The 23,270-nt window shown below is 52.8% G+C and overlaps 2 protein-coding genes across 2 annotated transcripts in view; one reads left to right on the top strand and one right to left on the bottom strand.

The window, feature by feature from the left end:
* Window positions 1-4,188: 4,188 nt before the first annotated feature.
* Window positions 4,189-12,518, bottom strand: ZNF488 (zinc finger protein 488). Its single transcript, XM_072756463.1, has 2 exons — window positions 12,402-12,518; window positions 4,189-5,485 (listed from the first exon to the last, which is right to left on the bottom strand). Exon 2 carries the CDS (start codon window positions 5,332-5,334, stop codon window positions 4,366-4,368), a length of 969 nt encoding a protein of 322 aa, XP_072612564.1. The 5' UTR covers window positions 5,335-5,485; window positions 12,402-12,518; the 3' UTR covers window positions 4,189-4,365.
* LOC112925305 (uncharacterized) overlaps window positions 11,948-23,270 on the top strand; it is a 25,594-nt gene continuing 14,271 nt past the window's right edge. The window contains exons 1-2 of the mRNA XM_072757286.1: window positions 11,948-12,475; window positions 12,696-12,994. Of these exons, the coding sequence (XP_072613387.1) occupies window positions 11,948-12,475; window positions 12,696-12,994 (827 nt within the window). The remainder of the gene's footprint in view (window positions 12,476-12,695; window positions 12,995-23,270) is intronic.

The raw sequence follows: 23,270 nt of genomic DNA, 5'->3' as shown, positions 1-23,270 counted from the left end.
ATTCCCACTGGAGGGCGCCCGCCTCTTTCCTCCTGGGTCCTGTAGGATTAGTGGCCACCTGGCCTGAGGCCCTCCTTCCCTCCTGCGGGCCGGGAAAATAGCTCGCTAATCCGAGCAGCTTAGAATAGCGCGGGTCCGGGAGGCCACCGGCTTCCTGTCTCCTGCCCCAGGAAAACACTAGCGGGCGGAGGAAGATGTTAGGGTTAAGGAACCCCAACCCTCCTCCCAGAATTCACTGCCTCCCCAACCCTGGTGCAAAACTGGTTCCTAAAAAAAAAAAAAACAAAAACTGGTTCCTGAAATTTCTCTCCTAGGACGTGACACAAATCAAAACACATTGGGGGATAATTTATTTAAAAAAATAAAATAAAACAGGGCAGCCCACCCCGGTGGCTCAGCAGTTTAGCGCCGCCTTCAGCCCAGGGCGTGACCCCCGGGGTCCTGGAATCAAGTCCCACGTCGGGCTCCCTGCATGGAGCCTGCTTCTCCCTCTGCCTGTGTCTCTGCCTCTCTCTCTCTCTGGGTCTCTCATGAATAAATAAATATTTACAAAATAAAATAAATAAAACCTTTTTCCTATGGGATTCACCTCTTACTATATGGGTTTTAGTCCTCTCTCATGACTTCCACTGCAAACACAAGACAAAAACTAAGTTATGCAGTTCATGGGGGAATGCAAACCCGGGTCGGAGAGATGTGGCCTGCAGGGGAGGTCTGCTGCCCACAGGGGGCACCAGCACCTCCCAGGAAAGGGAAGACCCAGCAAGGTGCTCCTCCAAGGAGCGGGACCCACCCTCCCGCGGGGGGTTCTCCTGCTGTGCCCAGGACAGGGCGGCTTGTGGGAGGCCAGCGTCCAGGCCCAGCACCCGGCCTCTCCAAGTCTGGATGCACGACAGAGCCGGGGCTCTCGGGCGCTCACTCCGCTGTCCCCAGCCCTGTCGCTGCCTGAAGTCCCTGCTGTTCTGGCCAAGAGTTTTCAAAGACCAAGGGAATCAAAATTTCGCACAGGGCCCTGGTTTCTAGCTCCTCTGGGGGCCTGCGCTCAGCCTGGCACTGACGGGCCTGTCTTCACCCAGGACGCAAGAGTTCCGGGTGCCAGGCCCACCCTCTGTCCTCTGTCCTCCCCTCCCTGAAGCCCGGTGGACTCCACTGGGGTTCAATAATCTAACTATAGGGTCACTTGAGTAGGATACCCGGTCTTGAAGGTCTAAGATTCAAGAACTGGCCGGAAGTTGAAATCTAGGATCTCAGCCTCCAGATGAAAGCAGCCTTTGGTTAAAATTGAGAACCAAAATGGACCTGAATCCGGGACATCTTATTTTAGCCTCATTTGCACATTTTTGGGGACTCATAAAACTTGACTGAAGGGCTGCTGCTTGGGAGATTAAGATACACATTGCTTTTCCCAGCCCCTAGGGGGTATTTTCCCTCGCCTACTGCAAGAAATTAGCCAAGCATTTCTGTTCACTGACTCAGTGGTTTCTGCGGGATGTGCATAATGACGACGAGGCCAGAAAAGCACCGAGGCCCGAGATCCTGGAAGAGGTGGAGGAGACTGAAGCCAACAGTTCAGCATGGGGACTGCGGGATGCTCAGGGAGTCTACATCCTCGGCGGGGGGGCAGATTGGGGAACTTTCTGTGAGCTTCCAAGACAGGGGCTATTTGAAAATGACAGACTGTATCTCACTAGAAACAGGATCGAGGTGCAGAGCAGATTCAATTAGATATAAAGAGTTTAAGGAACGTGCTCATTCTCACCCCAGAATCAAAGAGGAAAACCCTCACCTGCTGATGTGATGCTTTGTGGCAACATCACCAGCCAACTCCTAACCGGTCTGGAAGGTGGCAGGGGGAGCCTGGGCAAAGCCATGATTAACAGTGACGACTCGGGAAGGGATGAGACAGGGTTTGACCGTCAAGGGGACTTTGGGAAGCCGGGCTGCTGACAAGCAGGAGCCGCCACGTTCATGTCATCACTCCGCTAGTCATCTTCTTGGAGTTTGTCGATTTAAATGGCTGCAAAGCGACGGGCATGTCCATCGGTTTTCATCAAAATGAGCTCCGTCTTCTAAAGTTGAATTGGGGGAAGACGTTCCATTCACTTCTTCATAACTTTTATTCGGCTAACTTTAATGTTTTTCAAAACATCTCCCTTGCTTGAAGATGCTGGGGTCGCCGCTAGAAGTGATTCTGCATGTGGCCAAGGCCAGTGCTCGCCGACGCCACGGGGCGGGGGCAGGGAGGGTGCTCAGGCTGACGTGTTGGGGGGGGGGGGCTGGCCTCGACCTCACCGCCAACTGCCCTGCACGATTCCGCAGCTCAGCTTGTCAGCGGACCCCGCTGCTCGCCGCTGTAAAGTGAGAGGACACGCGAGAACCCTAGAGCCCCTTCTATTTGGAATTTAATTCTGAGCATCGTGCACGTGTGCCTTTTGAGGCGGCCTCAGAAATACGGGCCAATCCGATGAGCCCAAGGAGGCCGACGCTGCCCAGCTGACTCGGGTGAGACTGCGATGTGTGTGCGCCGAACACCTCCTACGTTCCTACGTTGTTCTTCCTGCTGGGACCCGGCAGTGAACCAAACGGCCCAAGGCCCTCCTGGAGCTGACTCCCCGGCAATGGGAGAGACACAGTAAGGGAGACGAGTCAGTAACTCGCGTAGCGAGCCAGCTGGTGGCAAAGTGTTCCAGGAAAAGGTGGTGGGAAATGTGGGGGCGTATGTAGGGCGCGAGGTGAAATTTTAGAAGAGGTCGATGCCCGGACCTAAAGTCCCATCTTTTAAACCACCCAGGGTGCCACGTGAGAACGTCTGAGCAGATGCACGGCAGGCCGGGAAGAGGGGAGCTCAGAGTCGGGGGGTCCTGGGACTGATCCGTGCACTGCTTCTCCTGAACCTGTGATCTTGACACTTAACCTCGCGGAGCGTAGCTTCTGCTGCAGAAACATGGGGCGAGAGGGGAGGGGAAGGAGGCCCGCGCAGCTTCTGCCCTTCTGTGGGGACAGGGGCCATCCTACAGAGCGTTCCTGTCTCCCTCGGGGGTGGGGGCTGCAAACCTCCCTGCGAGAGCGCGGAGGTGTGGGTGCCTGCAGGGAACACGTTGCCTCCTTCCAGATGCAAAGGCTCCTCTGGCTGGCTTCCTCTCCTCTCCTGCAGCTTCCCACCCCCCACCCCCCCACCCCCGCTGCTGCCGCCCTGCAGCACAGTATTCCTCAAGTGCCTCTGGGAACCAGCCTTCCAGAGCCTTCCAGCGCTCTGGGCCAAACAGCTGTCCTTGGAGGCCTTCCTCCGACTCCACCTCAAAGGGCCTGTTTCACTCCTTTCTCACACGGCCTTGCAGCATCAGCAGCTCTGTCCCCTCCCAGGGCATCTGCAGCTCTGTCCCCTCCTAGAGCCTCTGCAGCTCTGTCCCTCCCGGGGCATCTGCAGCTCTGTCCCCTCCTCCCAGCACTGCCTGGACTCTGATGATCCGCCCCTGCCCCTACTCCTGGAGGCCTGCGGGAGCACCCCCCTCCCCCAGGTGGATGTGAGCCTGCTCCCCCGAGCCTAGCACCCCCACAGGTCTGAACAGGACCATGGGCCTCCCTCAGGGCCTGGCCCTGAGCCTGCCACAGCAGGGATGCCCGGTGAGGTCAATAATTGAGTGAATAAATGGCTGGCTCTGGGTGGAGGCGGATGAGGGGTGCGGGAGTCAGCGGGGTGGGCATAGGGTGGGCCGGCTGGGACCCGCTGCCACCCGGACCAGGTGATGCAGGAGGTGGAAAGAAGAGGTGGGGGTGGGGGCTCTGAGATGCCCCCTCCAGCTCCTTCCCAGCCACAGCCTGGGCTCTGTGCCCGAGGCCCCACACTGACTAATCGGGACAGTAATAAACACCGGTGACTCGGTGATCACACCGCGCCGGGTGCCATGCTGGCTATTTTCCACTCACCTGCCCACACAACCCTGACGACATCCCTAAGACACAGGTGTCACCATCTCCATTTACACATAAAAAGTCAGGGCTCAAAGGGTCAAAGCAACGTGTGCAAGGGAGGGCTAATGTGAAATATCTGAATCTAGGTTTGCCTGCCTGCAAAGCCCACACTGTGCCCAACCCGGCCCCACACAGAGCACGCAGGACGGTGACAGGAGCAGGCCCTCCACCCTGTGCCTCGCAGGCCCGGTGCCCCGGCTTAGCAAACTGTGTCACTTTATTTCATGACTTTATTCCCGTCTAAACACACACTCGCCAAGGGCTTCCTCAAACAATGGCCAAGGTGCCCATCCTCGACCCCCAGCGGTGACCACTCTGGCCACCCCCTCAGAGGCAGCACCGGCGAGCCAGCTCTGCGTCACTGCGCCCGTGGCTTTGCTCCTCAGCCAACAGCTAACTGTGAGAGGTCATGTGCCGAGAGAGATGGTGGCGCTCCTGGAAGTATTCATGGCAAATGGGACACGTGAGGGCCTCTTCTCTCAGCTTCTTAGAACTGGGGTCGGGGCTTGCACGCTCCTTTTTGTGGTGGGACCGCATGTGGAAGACCAGGTCGGAGGTCAGACGAAAGGACAGGTTGCACTTCGCACACCAGTTCTGGGTGGACAGGCCCAGGGAGGCGAATGTGGGCGGCAGCAGGGCCCGGGAGGCTGCAGAAGAGGACGAGGAGGCCGCGGGCGTCCGGGCCGGGGCTCGCTTCAGCCACAGCGTGGGGGCGCCCAAGAAAGCACTGCACACCGGAGCATTCTGTGGCAACGTTTGCAGGCCCCAGAAATCACCCACCAGAAGCTTAGGATTCGAAAGTTGACCCCACCCGGGGACGTCTACCGTGTTGATGAGTCCCAGCAGCTCCCCGAGGGCACCCGTGGGCCCGCCTGCCTGGAAGACAGAGGCTGGTGAAGGGCCCCCTGCCGGACACCTGGCTGGAGTGCGGAAGGCGCTCCTCTGCTCCCCTGGGGCTCCGCAAGGCCACACGGAGCCCTTGCTGCCAGCTGGACTCCTGGGGAGGTCCCGGAGCAGCTGCCGGGGACCAGGATGGCCTGTGGGGTTCACATGCCCCCTTTCCTGGGCCTGCACACCCTCCAGCCTCTTCTTGAGCCGAGGCACCTCCGTGAAGGCGCTCGGCCCCTGTTCGCAGCACGCCCGGGCCATAGGACCCCCCAGTCCGAGTTTTCCCGGTGTTGCTGGCAGCAGCAGGTCAGCACGAGCCTCGTCCTGCCCCCCATTGCCCGTGGTGGCCTCAGGGCGCAGGTGGTTGGTTTTCTCCAGCAACACTGGCTTGCCGCCCCTGCCCGGCTCAGCTTCACTCAGCCGCCACCTGTCGTCAGCCGAAGCGCTCCGTGGGGTGCCCTTCCCAGCAGCCATGCCGACAGGCAGGGTGGGCGCCAGCTGACGAGGAGGGTGCTCCGACGGCCGTCGGGCTTCAGGGCTCGGGGTCGCGGGGCGCCCGCCCCGGGCAGGAGCCGGAGGTTGGGTCCCCTGTAGGCTGGGCCAGCCCCACCTGGGCCGCAGGACTCTACACAGAGAGGAAGCAACAGCAGTGAGACGCGCTCCTCATCTCTGCAGGGTGCAGCCAAGGGGCCTGCAGCACCCCCACCCTGGCCTCAGAGCACGGCCCCCCCTTCACCTCCTGTGCCCTGTCAGGGCAGGCCCCGACCACGTCACGCTGCCACCAGGGCCGCGGCCCAGCAGCCCCTGCCCCGCCAGCATGCAGGCAGCAGCCGCTGTGTCTGCGGGCGCCCGAGGTGCCCACCCAGTGGCTCCCACCAGGCGGCGTCCCTAACGTGTGTGGCCCGCGTTTACGAAAGGAAAGCTTTCGTCTCTGCTCAGAGCGGTGTCGCGGCTCGGCCACCCCTGTTCCTTCCACAGCATCAGACGTGCTGGGCGCTGCCCACCTGGCCCTGGAGCTCCTGGGCATAGGTGGCCAGCGCGTGAAGGCTGCACAACACACGCTCGGGCCTGCCAGGTGGGTCCGGGCCGCGTGTGGCCCCCTGCCGCTCCCGGGGGCAGCCCCTCCCGCCCTCTGGGCCCTGCCCTGGGCCGACGCCTGCCCCATGTGCACTCGCCAGAGCCGTCCCCTGGGTCCTCTGGACATGAACGCGCTCCCTGCTCTGCGCACCTGTCAGCGTGCGCGGGCCCGCCTGCTGGGCCTGCTCGGGGACACCAGCCTGCACTTGGCCCGGAGGCGCACGAGGCTCGTGGCCTTTGTGAGGGGCACTGCGGGGGGGCTGGGGGCACCGCTGGGGGGCTTTCCTCTGCCCTCTTCCAGCTGGTGCTTGAGACCAGGACACCGGCTCTAAGTCCCCCCCCCCCACAGCGGGCAAGCAGCTGAGGCTGCACCCGCCTCCGCCGAGTGTCACGGTGGCACCCTCGGGCCACGAGGGCCTGACCACGGGCGGCCAACTCCCCCGCGTGAGGACGACCAGGCTTGTGGCGCAGGAGCATCGGGGGCCCAAGGCGCCGCAGGGGCCTGCCCTCGGCCAGGTGCCCACGCGGGGCCTCCATTCACCTTCACCGCCGGGAGCACAGGGTCACCACCGTCTCACAGGGGACAACGCGGGTTCTGGAAGCTAACCACCCTGCCCGACGGCCTCCGCGGCTCGGGGCGCAGCTCGCATGCACCTCAACAGGGTGGCCCCAAAGCGCGCCCGCGTGGACCACCCGGGGCCCTTCTGGATTCCCGCGGTGAGCTCGGGTCCCAGCGGCACCTCCAGGGGCGCAGCCTCTCCAAGCGGCCTGGCCCAGCTCATGGGCAGAGGGTGGCCTGGGCAGCAGAGCTTAGGGACCCAGCCCTGCCCCTGCCCCTGCAGTGACCCGGTCCCCCCTGAGCCCGTGCCGCCCTCCCCTATGCGCCAGGCCGGGCCCGGTCACCTCCCAGGGCGGCCCAGGGCACAGGCGCCTCTGCTGCCCTTCCCGCCCTCACTGCACGCTCACACCCACTCACACACCCAGGGATGCTCCCACCCTCATACGCACACTGATACCTTCACACACGTACACTCCCGCCCTCAAAATGCACGCTCACACACACACTCAGGTATGTCCCTACCTTCACGCACACACTCACACTCACACACACATTCAGGTACACTCCTGCCCTCGTACACACTCACACCTTTACACACACACTCAGGTACGTTCCTGCCCTCACATGCACACACCTTCACACATTCAGATACACTCACACCCTCACATGCACACTCAGACTCACGCACACTCAGACTCACACACACTCAACGACGCTCCCACCTTCACGTGTGCACACACACACTCACACACACTCAGGTACACTCCCACCCTCACGTACACACACACACCTTCACACACGTTCAGATATACTCACACCCTCATGTGCACACAGAAACCACACACACACTCAGATATACTCCCGCCCTCACGTGCACACTCACACACACTCAATACACATACACCAACACACACACATACCCTCAAATACTTATACACACGCCTTCCACCCCAATCCATCTCTTTCTCCCCAGCTGTGCCTCAGACTCTAGATGACATTTTAGAACCACACAACGTCCTTCCCAAGCCTGGTGGGCGCCCATGCTGCTGTCCTTGGGCCCTGCTGTGCGCGGCACCCCTCCACAGACAGGCCCACTGGGGGCCTTCACAGTCAGGCACCTCTGCCAACTGCAGCCACGTACACCCAGTCATCAGCAACGTCCGGAGCGCCCCGAGCCACAGATGAACACTCTGCTTTCAGCATTCAAGTTTGGAACATAGCACCTTACTGCAGGATAACGTATTTCCTACCATCATATAAGAGTGGAAGGGACCGCTTCCTGACTCTGCCAGTGCACCCAGGCCTGCGAGGCCAGAGGCTTCATGCACCTTATTGCATGGAATTTTCACAGAAACCACACAAAGGAAGCCGCACGATCCAACCCAAGGGCCAACCTGCCTGGTCTCTTCATCACCAACCTGCCAAATGTCACGTTGCCACGTTGCTAAGTGCAACGCTGCCTTCCAGCCTCATGTACCACTGTGGGTCTGGATCCTGCCAACTATTATATTACGTTAACCACCCAACTTCATGCGCCATCAATTGTATTATTCAAATCTTAATAATAACAATGGGACCAACAGGAAGGAAGAGAAAAGGAAATATAATAATAACAAGGAGGAGGAGGATTAGGAAGAGGAGGAGAAGAAGAAAAGGAGAAGACAAGGGTCCTACATTGGCTGAGGACCATGGGCATGACCAACCCCCTGAAGGTCACCTGTCTCTCACGCGTCAGCACAGCTGGCCTAAGGTCACTCAGGCAAATGCACACAATGTCCTATAACAAACACCCTGTCTGAGGCTCCAGCTAACCGGTCCACTCTACGACACTGCCAGATGGAAGCCTCTCAAAGTGGAAAATGATGGGGCCTGACGTGGCCTGTCCCCGGGGAGCCCGTGCCAGCCCCAGATGCCCATCCCTTCCTGTCGAAGGACTCACAGGCCTTTCCCAGGGTCAATGTCAGACTCTAGGTCTCATCCAGCTCCAGGCTTCATGCACCTCTCCTGTGATCCACCTCTCAGATGGCCTGTGCGGGTACGTGATGGCATCTCCGGGGTCGGGTCATGCCCTGGCCAATGCGGTCTGGGTCAGGAGACCACACGCACAGCTGCTCAGTGCTGCCCCTCTCCTTCCTCCTATGTGGACCTAATACTGCCTTTGCACCTGGAGGATACACTCAGGACGTTCCATGGATCTATACAGCCCTTGTTCTCCTTGCTCCCGTGCCTGTTTAAGGGACCCTTTGCTGTCCCTCTGTGCTCCTCAATAGTCTCAGTTCATTCTGGGCTCTCACCCACTGACACCATCTGCTCGTCCTCGTCACTCTGCTGTGTGTGCCCTGAGAAGGGTTCTCTTGTCCTCCGTGGATCTTTTCAGTGTGAGCCCAGCAAGACAGCCCTCAGAGTCACACAGACATCTCTCAGTACCACCTCGTGGTCTTCCTATTGAAAGGACCTGATTTCAATACCAGACTCTCCAACATTTCTGAGTCCTTAGATCATGGGAGTAGAAGTGGCGATCTCTGAAACCTGAATCTGAGCTCCCCAAGCCGCCATGGTGTCTCACCACATCCAGCCTTTCCTACCATGGGGGGATACTTCTTTCTCAGGCTGTCAACTTCCTGGGCCACCAGTGAGGATGCCGCTGACTGACACAGGAAGGGCTACATTATTGGAGATGAAGCCTCACCCACCTCACAGTGTTGCAAACACATGTGTCTTTATTACCCATTTCCAAGGCACTGAGTACAGGCCCCGATCATCCCTTCGCCGGGGAGAACGGGCCACACTCTTCCATGGCACTTTCCTGTTGATGCTACACCCAGGCCGTGCCTTGGAATCATCAGACCTTATATCACCTAGAGGCTCTCATGTCAGATGCCTTGATCAAACCCAACTCTGCTCTTACCAATCCTGTGACCGTGGGCAAGGTGCTGGTCCTCTCTGCCTATCTTCTCATCTTAAAAATGACCCTTTCTAAAAAAGGATCACCTTGGGGCCTACTACATTGGTGGTTGGTAAAAATTAGATGAATTAATGTATCTAAAGTGGGAAAGAGCCTGGCTCAATAAATGTTAGGTAGCATTAATTGATTATTATCATACTAGTGCAAAGAGTGAGAGTCAACCTTCTGGCTGCCTTTTCCCCTACTCATGTGTTCCCAGAAACCTGTGCATAGTAGTGTTTAACGAGTGACCAAATGGCCTGCACATTTTCCTTCTTCCCCCTTCAGTCACACAAGACAGAGCTTTCATTTTTTTTTTTTTTTTTAAAGACAGAGCTTTCAGCAAACAACTGGGCGACCTTCTTTTCCTAGGGTATGTGAAGGTAGTCTCCAATCTGTCAGCTGCCAGCCTCCAGCCTTTCAAAGCTGCACCTCATCCAGGAACTGGATCTTATTCCGGGGTACCATTTACACTACCAGCTAGTGCCTTTCTGAGTCTGCCTTCCTATTTAGGTAAAACAAGAGCAGATCATACCTCCTGTGCACTAATCCTTTGGTCTCCCTAGACCTCGGAGTCACTTCTCAGACCATTCTGGATGGTTCCAGAGGATAATTATCCATCCACCCCTTCTACATATGGATCGTGAGGTCTTAGACTTTCCTGAGAAGGGAAATATGCATGCATCCTCCTAGCTCTGGAACCCTGAGAAAAGTGAAAACCGGAGAGCTATCCAGGCTTTCCTGGAGGGTGGCTGGTGATGCCACGGAGCTGGGAGAGAGGAGAGCTTCCTAGCCAATCCCTACAGGCTCTATGTCCAGCTCTGCCTACACCCCATTAGCAGTGATGCCTGCTGTGTTCAAGCAAAACCACATGCAGGATTCCCAGGATGCAGCGAGACAGCAGGCCCATAATGAGGTCAGCTGGAAACCTAACACATCTTGGCCTTGTAGACCAATCCTAGTGGCATCCTTCGGGGGAAAGTCCATGACTTGTATATAAAACTGTTCAGCCAGACTTTACCTGATGCCAATAATAGCATCATCTACTAGAAAGGAGAGATACACCCTACCAAAAGAAAGAGAAGAAATTTAAAAGCATTACAGCTCAACACAAAAGCTTGAAAAAAATCTTTTTATTGTCATTTTGTTTTTAAAAAAAAAAGTCATTTCCTGGATTTCTCAAAACGAATCTGCTAAGCAAAGCAGACATGATGGTCTCAAATCATTTGCAAAGCATCCCTTTCATCCCACCTCTCCAGAATTCTGGTACACTGGAAGGCAGTGGTACAATGACTGAAGTCAATTTGACTCTTCAAGGCAGAAAACAGTTTCCCAAATCAAAGTTCCGTGCATATACTTAAGAATTTGCCCAACGTTCTTGATTTAAAACAAAAAAAATTCTTTCAGTAAACAGACTACAATCCTCTTCCATCATATTTCATTTTTGTTTTCCTCTTGTGCGATTTATGTAATGTCACGTTTCCTTTTCCATAACAACTGAGAAGTCAAATGAACTGAAATATCATTAAAAACCATAGTAAACTAAAAGGCTAAATTACTCATTTAAAAAAACTTCTGGGGCAGCCCCGGTGGCGCAGCGATTTAGCCAGGCCTGTAGCCCAGGGCGTGATCCTGGAGACGTGGGATCGAGTCCCACATCGGGCTCCCTGCATGGAGCCTGCTTCTCCCTCTGCCTGTGTCTCTGCCCCTCTCTCTCTGTGTTTCTCATGAATGAATGAATCAATGAATCAATCAATAAATAAATAAATCTTTTTAAAAAAAGCTTCTGTTAGGTGGTAATTAATACCTTTAAAAATAAAAAGGTTTTTTTCATATTTTTGTGGTGTGTGTGCATGTGTTTGAGCATAGAGCTACATGTCATAAAACATCATAAAACAATGAAGTCATGTCTCTGACAAAATTACATTTTTAACGAGAAGCACAACGCTGCTTCCCTATACAATACTTCTGCTTTATTCCCCCAGATGAGTCAGATTCGTTTTTCCTAGATTTCGTTACTTAGTATGTCTCTAAGACGATCTTTGATACTAAGATGGGCACATTTTCAACTGCCGTCTTATCTAGTGGATACAAAAACATGAATTTTAAATGCCACAGTAATTGCTATAAAGACGCCTGTGTGATTCAGCATGATTATGTAACTTAATTTCTGCTCATCAGCGGCATTGACAAGTACATATTTTGGAAATATACAGTTAATTTCACCTTTGAACTCTCAACGGCCTGCCATGCAAAGCCCTGACGTCCCTGTTGTGTTCCCACCCCCACCCCCGCCCGCTCGCACCGCCCCCACCCCCACCCCCACCCCCCACCCGCACGGCCCGACACGACTTCCGCAGAGGCCGGTGCGCCCCGCGCCCCCAGCGTTTCCGCATGACTTAGCGTCCCGGCCGCTGTCTGTACCTATTACCGCAGGCAAACGTCAGGGAAACGGTTCTTGCCTCTCTAACCGCGCGTCCTCCGCCAGCTCGCCCCAGGTCTCCGCCATGCACAAGCAGAGCGCCCCTGTGTTTCCCCCAGAACGGGCTGCGGCCGCCCACGCGGTGCACGCGACCCGCCGGGCGAGGACGCGGCCCCACTGCCCCGCGGGGGACGGAGGGCGGGCGAGGGCGGCGCGCACCCTAGGGCCCAGCCGAAAGTCGCCCCCGGGGAGACACAGCAAGGTAATAAAGGAATTCCTGGGGCGGGGAGCGCGGGGCGGGGTGAAGGGGGGCGAGCGACGCACAGGCAGAGACGGGAAAGTGAGCCCGACGGCGGAGGGGACAAAGGGCGGAGGCAGAAGGCAGGGCTCGGAGCACGGGCGCAGCGGGGCGACGGCGGGCGGGCGGCACCGCGCACCCACCGGGAGGGTCCGCGGCCTCGCGCGCCTCGCGCCCCTCATGCGCCTCGCGCGCCTCGCGCGCCTCGCGCCCCTCGCCCGGCCCGGGAGGACCGCCTCACCTGCGCTCTCCCGCGGCGCCGGCTGCTGCTCACGCGCGGGCCGCCCCACGCTCCGGCCGCGCGGCGCCACACGCGTGTCGGGACCCCGAGCGCGAGAGCCGGGGCCGCCGCCGCCCCCGCCCCGCCCCCGGACGGCTCGGCCCCGCCCCCCGCCCCGCCCCGGCCCCGCCCCCGGACGGCTCGGCCCCGCCCCCGCCCCGCCCCCGGACGGCTCGGCCCCGCCCCCGCCCCCGCCCCCGCCCCGCCCCGCCCTCGGACGGCTCAGCACCGCCTCCGTGGCGGGGCCCCGGGCAGCCGCCTCCACCACCCCTGGGTGCGGGGCCCGCGGGCCGCGGCGGCCGTGAGGGCTCGGGTGGGCGCCCCGCGCTCGGCTCCGCACCCCGCCCGCCGCGCCCTGGCGCCGAGCCTCGCCCAGCCGGGCTGACGGGAGCGTCCCGGGGCGGCCGCCCGGCTCAGAGAAGAGCCCCGACCGAGGGCTGCGCCGGGGCCTCGGAGCCGCGGGGGCCGCCGCCGCTTCCCCCTCACCGCCCCCGGGACGCCGCGACCGGCCGTCGGGGCGCCGCCCGCCGAACTCCGCCCCTGAGGCCCGCGCGGTGAGTGCCGTCACCTCCACGTCCCGGGGGCTCCGCGCCAGCGCTCCGGGCCCGCCCAGCGGACGGTGGGACGGGCCGGGGCTGGAGGGCCGGGGCGGGGGCTTCTGGGGGCTCGCCTGAGGCGGCCTGACAGGTCACGTCGGGTCACGTCGGGGAGCGCGGCCGGCGCACGGAGCCCGCTCCTCCCTGCGACCCCGCGCTCCGGGCGCCCTGAGAGGGTGGGGCGCGGTCCCGGGGGCGGGGCAGCTCCGCTTCTCCTCAGGCCTCGCAGCGTCTAGTAAGTGTGAGGGGGGAGGGGCGGGGGGCGGCCGGCGGGGGGGGGGGGGGCCGACGCAGGACGGACGTTGGAACTTCGAACCTGGGGAGGGTCCGTCCGCAGACAAGCCCTCTGGTGACCGTGACGTGAGACCCCAAATCCCCGCGAGCGTGTGTGGAGCCCCAGGGCCAGAGGCGGAGACGAGAATCTGGGGCCGGAGGTGGGTATTTCGGGGGGGGGGGGGGGGGGAACACGGCGAAGATACACGAGTTCACGGCTGACCTAGGAGTATTTGAAAAAGAGTAGAATTAAACCCAAAGAGAATGAAAGGAAGGGTATTTTAGAGAAGTACAAAAAAATAGTGAAATAAAGCCAAAAGTCATTTGAAGAGACGGTTAACATAGATAATATTCTAATGAATTTGATTGTAAAACAAGACTGTGCTTCCCAACTTTTTTATTATTATAACTGCCCCCCCCCCCCCAGAACCTTTTTTTTGAAAGAAATATTTTACGTAGGGATCCCTGGGTGGCGTAGCAGTTTAGCGCCTGCCTTTGGCCCAGGGCGCAATCATGGAGACCCGGGATCGAGTCCCACGTCGGGCTCCCGGTGCATGGGGCCTGCTTTTCCCTCTGCCTCTGTCTCTTCTCTCTCTCTCTCTCTGTGACTATCGTAAATAAATAAAAATTAAAAAAAAAAGATTTTATGTATTTATTCATGAGACCCAGAGAGAGAAGCGGAAGGAGAAGCAGGATCCCTGCAGGGAGCCCCTTGCGGGACTCCATCCCGGGACACCCGGGGTCACGCCCTGTGCCGAAGGCAGACGCTCAACCACTGAGCCACCGAGGTAGGTGCCTCTTCCCCAAGAGGTCTTAAAAAATTTTTGTCCTTATAGACTCTCCCCCTCCATGAAATTTTAGTACCAAGAATTTATATATGTTTTAGAATTATAAACTGAAAGACTAAATTTCACCCCCCTTGGGGCATTATGCTCCCTGTTATGAATGCATAGAATAAGAAAAGAAACGAGTAATATTATTAATTTAAAAGATCTGACTGGGGGCAGCCCGGGTGGCTCAGCGGTTTAGCACCTGCCTTTAGCCCAGGGTGTGATCCTGGAAACCTGGGATGGAGTCCCACGTCGGGCTCCCTGCATAAAGCCTGCTTCTCCCTCTGCCTGGGTCTCTGCCTCTCTCTCTCTCATGAATGGATAAAATCTTTTTAAAAAGATAAAAAAAAAGATACAACTACAGAGAGAACAGAAACACAAAATTCAGACATAGTCTGAACACCCTTATACCAACACATGGAAACAAATGGCCCAACTTCCTAGAAAAATATGGTCCCTAAATCTGATAAGAGAAATACAAGCATAATATAATCCAGTGTGTTTGTCTGCTCAGATTGCCATAACAAAGTACCACAGAAAAGTTCCTCCTCTTATGACACAAGACCTGGAGGATGAGGGCCACATTCTTAGGACCTCCTTTAACCTGAATCACCTCCTTCCTTATAGGGCCTATTCCAAAGACAGTCACATGAAATGTTAGAGCTTCATGATATGAATTGAGGTCTGTGGACACAATTCAGTCCATAATGTTCAGGAAACATTAAATAAATGATATTGGTAGCTTAAAAAATTCTGACACAGAAAACACCAGGCACAGATGATATCATACCAAATATACACTGAGCAGATTATTGGGATCATGTTGAAAGTATTTCCAAGAGGAAAGAAAGTAACAACCTGCCAAGCATGTATTCTGAGGTTATTATTACCTGATATAATACCAGTTAAAGACACCACAGAAATAGGTAATTACAGCTCAGCCTCAATCATGTTCATAGATAAAAACAAATTCTAAACTGATAGTAAAGTCAATCCAGCAGTGTTTACAAAAATTATCATGACCAAGTTGGGTTTATTTATGAAATATTAAAATTGCTTTTACTCACATTAATGTACGTAACCATATTAATAAATTACTGGAGAAAAATTATATTCACAAAATATGAGAAAAAGAATTTAGATAATAATTTAATGTATACTCAGTCATAATTTGTAGCAAAGAAGAATAGTGAAACTGCCTAATTTGTTAGAAGATGTCCACAAAAAGCCTTCAATAAATATCATTCTTAATGGTGTTGTTTTAGAAGTATTCTTTCTAAAATTAAGAATGCCTCCAATCAAAGTTTCCAGTCATGTCATTGGAGAACTAGTCAGCCCAATGCTTTTTGGGTTTTGGTTTTTATAGAAACCAAAACAGCTCTGCAGATGTATTTTAAAGTAAGGGAGCAAAAAAATAAAAATAAAAAAAAATAAAGGGAGCTTAGCAAGTTAGGTGAATAATCAATAAATTAATAAATGTGTGCACAATACCAATTAACAGTTTAAGGACTTTATTTTTTTAAATGCCATTTATAATAGCAGCTATACATATGCATGTAAATATATGTGTATATATGTATACATGTGTTAAATACATGTATGTATGTATATATAACGTATAGGAAAAGCACTTGGCAAAACAGCTTAAGATCTTCATAGGGAAATTTATATGAAAGGCATTTAAAAAAAAAACCAAATAAATGGAGACATTGGCATGTTCACCAATAGGGGAGGCTAGATGGCAGTTTCAAATCCTTTCAAATGTATCTGTATATCTGATTTATGCTGCCCCTCTAGGGCCTGCTGCAGAACTCTGTATGTTAGATTAAGTAACCGATGCCATGTGTATCAAATTTGGCTAAGTTATCTTCTGGTAACAGCCTTCCCCCATCTGACCAGCTTAAAAGCACAAACTTTATTTTCCATCCATATTTCTCACTTTCCCACATATACACATCCCCCACACACACACACACACAGGTTCCCAAGAGGGCACTTGACAACACAGTTGCTCAGGCACCAGGCTGTTGGGTCCATCTGAAATACCTGGATTCTTAAAGTTTCCGTCCAGAGGTAGCACATGTAGTTAGCATCCGATGAACGCAAGTCCAAGCCCTCCGTGAATGTGACAGGGAAGCACAGTCCTTCCCTACGAGAGGAAAGGACAGCAAGGAAAAATAATAGTCATCCATACTATAAGAAATAAGTGTGGTGTTGACACTATCAATATAAACCAATAGATGGATAAATGGAATGGATGAGAGAGCACAGAACCACATCCACACCTACATGGGACTTGCAACACATGAGAGGTGACTTGCAAATCATTCAGAAGAAGATAGAGTAGTCAGCAGATCGAAAAGGATGGTGTAAGGGCACCTGGGTGGCTCAGTGGTTGAGCGTCTGCCTTTGGCTCAGGGCATGACCCCAGGGTCCTGGGATTGAGTCTCCCACAGGGAGCCTGCTTCTCCCTCTGCCTGTGTTTCTGCCTCTTTCTGGGTCTCTCATGAACAAATACATAAAATCTTAAAAAGAAAGAAGGATGGTGGTAAAACATATATGTGGGAAAACATGAAGTAAAATCCCTGGCACAAATCATACTTACTAATTACAATTAAATCAAAGACTTCATTGTGACATAAAATCTTTAAAACTCTTAAGATCAAATGTGTCTCACCTTAACAGTGAAGAATTACTTAAATGAAATACAAAATCCTACCAATCTTAAAAGTGAAAAACAAACCATAGGCCAAAAGAAAATACTTGCAACAATTGATAAAGTATCAGTACCCCAAACGTATAAGCAATGCTAAAGAATCGATATAAGAAGCACGAACACGGATTAGAAAACGGATACAGGTAAGAACAAAAGCTTCACAAACAAAAGTGAATGACCAAAAATCTCCTGAACAGAAAACCAATTCCACCAGAAATTATGGAAATGTGAATAAGACCGATGAGATGTCTACTGAATAGATAAGTATGCAAAATGTGACAAGACCAAGTGTCCTGAAGGATGTGAAAAGGAGAAGCTACTATGCTGACAGCTGCATACCAATCTTATCAACTCCAAATATTGTTTAAGATATTCCATGTCCTTTTAAATACCACTCCAACAAAGAAAACAAAACCTCCAACACAAAGCTTTTTATCACTTGTAATTTTTATGTAATAAGTATTGAAAAATTTGTTTTAAGCTTAGGATTTTTAGTGTATATTCACTCTTGTGCATACAAAAAGTGAAGAAAATAAATCACTTAATGGATTTCTAAATGCTTTTTACTTCACATACTGACTTTTTGCAATCACTTTTGGCCCAGAATTGTCTATGCCTGTGTTTTTCCGCAAAGCAGGGACAAGCCCTCCCCACTCGGCCCTCTCTGCGAGTCTAATCCACAGAACCTGCGCACAGAGGAAAGGATTCTCTTCTATGTCACCTGTCTGGGTGGCTTGTTACAAAGCAGGAGGTAACTGGAATGTCCCCCATTCACAAAGGACTTTGGAATGCTTACATGAACCTTCTAGACCTTCTAGATCCTTCCATGCCCATGAATGACTTCAGTGTTCCCACGGATGACCATTACCATTCTGGAGCTACATAGTTCTTTTTTTTTTTTTTTAAATTTTTACTTATTTATGGTAGTCACAGAGAGAGAGAGAGAGAGGCAGAGACACAGGCGGAGGGAGAAGCAGGCTCCATGCACCGGGAGCCCGATGTGGGACTCGATCCCAGGTCTCCAGGATCGCGCCCCGGGCCAACGGCAGGCGCCAAACCGCTGCGCCACCCAGGGATCCCTGGAGCTACATAGTTCTTGACCTCCTCATCCACAGGGACGTCCTCATCTAAGCCACCTCAGCGGCCTGCTTCGAGTTATAAACAGGCGGGGTCTTGAGGATTAATGGCCACCTGGGGGGGTTGGGATAAGGGACAAAAGGCGGCCTCATCTTGCCGCCCATCCAGAGATGCCAGGACTCCCGCCTGGGGCTGTCGGCAGGCAGGACACGGAGCAGAGCTGCAGGTCACAAAGTCACCATGCCAACCCCACTGCTCATCACACAAGGCCTTCTGCCCCGGGGCGCGGGGAGAGGCCGCGCAGGTAGTGGGGCCATCACCCCAGAGCCAGCCGCTTGCCTCTTGCGCCCCAAGGGCAGGTAGCACGTGGAGGAAGGGCTGGAGGGGACAGGGCCCCAGGGCACAGGGGTTGGGGAAGACAGTGGAAGAGACAGAGGCCTGTGGTGGCCAAGCATGGCCAGCACTAATCCCATCACTTCGCCAGGAGAGAGTAGGACCTCAGGGGTAGCTGAGAAAGTGAGAAGCAGCAGTCTCTGGGTACCAGCCCCTGCACTCCCTCTGCTGCTGCTCCTGCTGCTGCCACCTCCACTGCTGAGCACAGGGAGCTTCCTACACCGCCTCCCAGCCTGGAGAAACTTCCATCAGGGCACCAGGCACTATAGGAGCAAGACAGAGAAGCTGAAAACCTGCGAGGGTGCCTTTGATCTCTACTTCATCCTGGACACGTGAGCAGCCCTCCCACCCTGACTCTGGGGTGCCCCTCAGGGCACTTCTGACCCCAGGGTCACTGCTTACATGAAGGGGCTCAAGGAGACCTCAGCCTCTGGAAAAGGGGAGGTGGGGACAGTCTTGATCAAACCCAAGATAAGACCCTCTGCACGCCCCTTAAGCAGGGAGAGGGGCAGGTGATTGCCAGGAGCTCCTTCTGGGCAGTTATTAGAAACCCGCTAGGTTTGTGTCTGTGTGGTCCTCTGCTGTGGTGCTTTTCCCTGGAGCAGACTCTCTTTGTGCTGGGTGCCAGGGAGATGCCCTGTCGCCTCAGGGGGCTCAGAGCGGCACTGCTTAGAAAGTCCTTGGCTTTCCCTCCAAGGCTTTTGCTTCTTTCCTCAACCACCTGGACACCGTGTCTCAGCTTGTGTGTGCTTTGGGACAGCTGGGTCTGACAGGTGTCATCCTGGGGAGCCAGGCTGTGCGCTAGGCACCTTGTGCCCCTCAAAGAAGGGAGGGGGTCGACAGCCATGCTTGGAAAGATCGGAGATGTTGTCCTGGTGCCATTTCCCACTTGTCTGTTGGGTTGGGAATGAACTTTACGGGGTCAGTACTATCCGTGGTGTGACTGTGGGTGTGACTGAAGCGTATTTGGCTTCCAGAGCCCTTCCACTGCACTTCCCTCATCCTCAAAACCACCCCAGAATGTAGAGTAGGGAAGACCTTTGCATTTGCAATCTCCTGGGAAGGGGATGGGGTCTGGAGGTCGGTTGGAGTAGCCCCAGGGGGGTGGGGGTGACAGGACTCAGGCTTCCCGGGTGCCCTGCTTGTAGCCCCCCAGGCTACAACACCTCGGATTTTTCTTATGCTCCATGGAGGCTGATGACTAGGGAGATATGTGCCCAGCCACCAGCTTCCAGCAGAGCCAACAGAGCTGGGAGCCCCCCTGCCACTGGAGTAAGTCCCTCCTCACTGTCCTGTGGAGGGACTTCGGAGTTGTTCCAGGCAGGTCTTACCTCATCGATCTAGAGGAGACGTTGATTTCTTTCTTAGGCTTTAGGGTTGGGGGTAAAAGACAATATGGGAAGCTGACAGACTCTGAGTCTTTGCAGAGAATGGCAGTGAATCCAAGGCTCCCTCTGCCTCCATCCTGCTATAATGCCCCAGCCACACACATTGTATCTGCTGTTAGTCCCAGTGTGGGCACAACCCAGCCGGAAAAGGCTCTGGGCACAGGTGGGGCACATGAAATAATATTGAGCACTTTCTACATACCAGCAATGTATTGAATACTTAAGCCCCTCAAAGCTTGGGAAAGTGGAATTTATTCCCTATTATAGGGTAATGAAACTGAGGCTAGTGATTTGCTCAATATCAATCAAGCTAGTTTTCTGCAAAACATTAGACAATGGGAGATTACTCTCTCCTCTCTCCTAAGAAGAGTATGAAGTGGCAGGGACAAGAAGGGTTCCATTTTAAGAGGTGTTCAGAGAAGGCTGGGCTGATAGGCTGATGGTGAGATTGTACAGTGGGTGTTACTGAGCAGGGGTGGATAAGTAGTTGGATCTTATTTTACAAGAATTACAGTTGAAGGGCCCAAGGGCAGACCCTTCAGGGAGAGCAGAGCTGGGCCTGGTGCAGCGATCCAGGGAGATGATGGTGTTGTGGACCAGTGGGGTAGGGGTGGAGGTGCTGAGTGGCCAGCTCTAGATCTATCTTGAAGAATCCAGACAAATTGGATGGGGGAGCTCAAGTGTGGTTCTAAACTGGGGACAAAGGTAAGAGGGGAAAGCAGCTTCATCACTGAGTTTTCCTCTCCATTGTAGGTAAATGTTATTACTCCTATCACAGATGAGGGAGGGAGGCCACTCAGGGCCAGGAATGACCCCTAAAGCCATCAGACGGGAAGACATGGAACAGGAATTGAAACCCTGGAATGTCTTCCTCCAAAGCCCATTCCAAAGACTCCCAAGGCTGGGTGGGTCCCTGAGAATCCCTGTGGTGGTCTTGGAGGCAAACAGCCTGTTACTTGCAGAAGGGTCTTGAGTGGTTCACTTCCACCTTATTCATTAGATTCATTAGGTTGAATTGGATGAAATTAGTAAGCCTTGCCATTCCCCATGATTGACTCCCTTTGAGGGCCAGAGAGCTCCAGGCTGAGGGAGTGGCCTGTGTAAGGGCTGGAGTGTGAGACCCTCAGATGATCCCAGAGTATGAGGAGGGAGAGGGGTAGAGGAGGAGGAAGAAGGAAGGGAACAGGTTCATGATGGGGACTTAGGCCCATGTAGGAAGTGTGTTCGTGACCTCAAGGGCTCCTGGGGAGCCCCAAAAGAAAGACTTTAATCAGAGGGGGGATGGATCAAATCTGTGCTTTTGAAGTAGCCTTTGGTTTCCTTGGGGTAGGTGCATTACAAGGGGGGAGGATCGTGAGTGGAATTAAAAGGAGAAGGTCCTAGGATGTCCCAGGAGGCCTGAGGGGCTTGGAGAAAACTGACAGGAGCCCAGGGCAGATGTGCCCCCTGACAGGAGAATGAGCAGAGAGACCCCAAGGCAGCTCCCACATGTGTGGTATGGATGTGGAAAGAGGGCCTGAGGAGGAGAGAAGCAGAGCTTCAAGATTCATTCATTCTAAGGACATTGGAACTCTGGACATTGTCACTGTGGGCACATTGGGGATGGGAGAGGAGCTCACAGCTGCTTTCCCTGGTGTTAAAAAATAAACTGAAGCACTTTATAATTTTTAAGAATTTGAGCACACATGGATTTGAATTAGGAAACACAGAAACCTCAGTTGTTAGGAATACTCCACTGACAGGATCAGTGTCAAGGTTTATATAGAGAAGACGTGGAAACAAATCAAATAACTTATTTGAATGATTATAGTTTAAGCAGTTACCTTAATTGGGAAAGCTTAATTGGCTATTTGTAATTGGTGCATATGCAGGCTTTCAAAGCATTAGAACCTCCTCAGTCCAATGGCTCTTTGTGTAAATATTTAATAATTCCCCCTTCTTGGTCATCCTCTCACACAAGACAGACTAACCTAAAATTGGGTATTAGTGCCGCTCTTGGTTACCATTAGGGTTAAGCTGTTCGTCTCTTGTTGTGAAACTCAAAGGTAATGAAGTCAGACACATTAAAAGAATCATTTTTGCTGTTCATCTATTCATCTTTTTTCCTGTTTCTCTAAGTGCAGTGAGACCATCTGATATACTGATAATGTTTGTGGACATATATTTAAGACCCTTGAGAGAATACAGCACACCAGGGAGACTACCATGCTATCAGGAGGATAATAGCAAGAGATTGAAGTATGTTCTTCATCATTTTTGAAATTTCTCCAAAAGAGTCAGTCTAGAAGTTGAGTTGGTAGTTCGTTACAATTCATTCAACCGATCTCTTAGTAATGAGAATAGGTCAGTTCTGTTAAACAATGATGTCTCGTTCTCAGTGATAGTTTTGCAGATGGACACTCAAAAGTTAGACTTACACTGTGTGAGTAGTCGGGTATTTAAGAAGAGGCATTTCTATGGAAACAAAAGAAAATGGCTTATGTTTGGAGCCATGGTTCTGGCTTATGGTTCTGGGTCCAGAGAGCAGCCAGTTGAGAAGATTTCCAGACATTAGGCTTCTAGATGTGGGCTCAAAGCATCTTGTATAATTTGAATGTCTCTGGTGATGTCATGGGGCGTTTAAGTGATTATTCTGAGTGACTTATTTGTGTTTGAGCCATTGTGTTGATTTCTGTGAGGTTTATATCAAGTTATTCAGCTCAGTTTACGGGGCTTTAGAAAAGGACAGTTTTTGATCTTTGTAATTTCAAAACAAAAGGGTGAAAGAAAATAAAAAAAAAACTTTAGTTTGGAGAGTTGTAGACAGATATTGGAGGAAAATGGAAGAAATTAGGATCCATTTTACAAGTAAGTAGATAACACCACCTCAAAAACAATGAAAAGGTCTAGATTCTGATATCCATAAGAGTGTGTTATGATTCTCTACTGAGTTTGAATTTTTCTTTCTACAATTGCCCCAATTTCTAGCAAAAATAATCACAGTAAGACTAAGTTGTTTGCAAAATCACTCTAGTCTCATTAAACTGGTTTGATTATTTGCATAAGTGAAGCAAGAATAGTGATTTTATGTGTAATCTCAAATATGGTATTCCAATTAAAACTTTGATGATACTTAAGGGCATATCCATGCAGTACTGAGTGTGGTATATTCTGTAACTCTAATGTCAAGACACAGTGATAACAAGTATTCGAGCTCTGCCCTGGAATCAATAGTGCTCAGTTCTCTACTCTCTTGAGATTGTTTGGGGGAAAAAAGATAAGTGGGCTTTGAATCACTTCTAGAGCAGATTTATGTTCTCATAAAGATTCAATTTATAACATACAGCTTTTTTAATTGTACAAAGAATTGGATTGCTGTCTGAATGATACCAGAGGGTTAACTCATCCTGATTACATTATCCCAATTTGCTTCTCTTTATCAGGGAGATTTTCTCAACATCACCACCAGTGCTTGTTATCTCTGGTCTTTCTAATGATAGCTATTTTAATAGATTTAAGGTGATATCACACTGTGATTTTGTTTTAAACTTCCCTGATTAGTGATGTTGATTGAGCAC

The sequence above is a fragment of the Vulpes vulpes genome, chromosome 4 (assembly GCF_048418805.1).
Source record: "Vulpes vulpes isolate BD-2025 chromosome 4, VulVul3, whole genome shotgun sequence".
Taxonomy (NCBI): Eukaryota; Metazoa; Chordata; class Mammalia; order Carnivora; family Canidae; genus Vulpes; species Vulpes vulpes.
Note: the sequence above shows the minus strand (reverse complement) of the source record. Positions and strands in the feature narration are given on the sequence as shown.

Coding starts and splice junctions, on each gene's coding strand:
- ZNF488 (XM_072756463.1), bottom strand. CDS start 5,334: ATGGCTGCTGGGAAGGGCACCCCACGGAGCGCTTCGGCTGACGACAGG.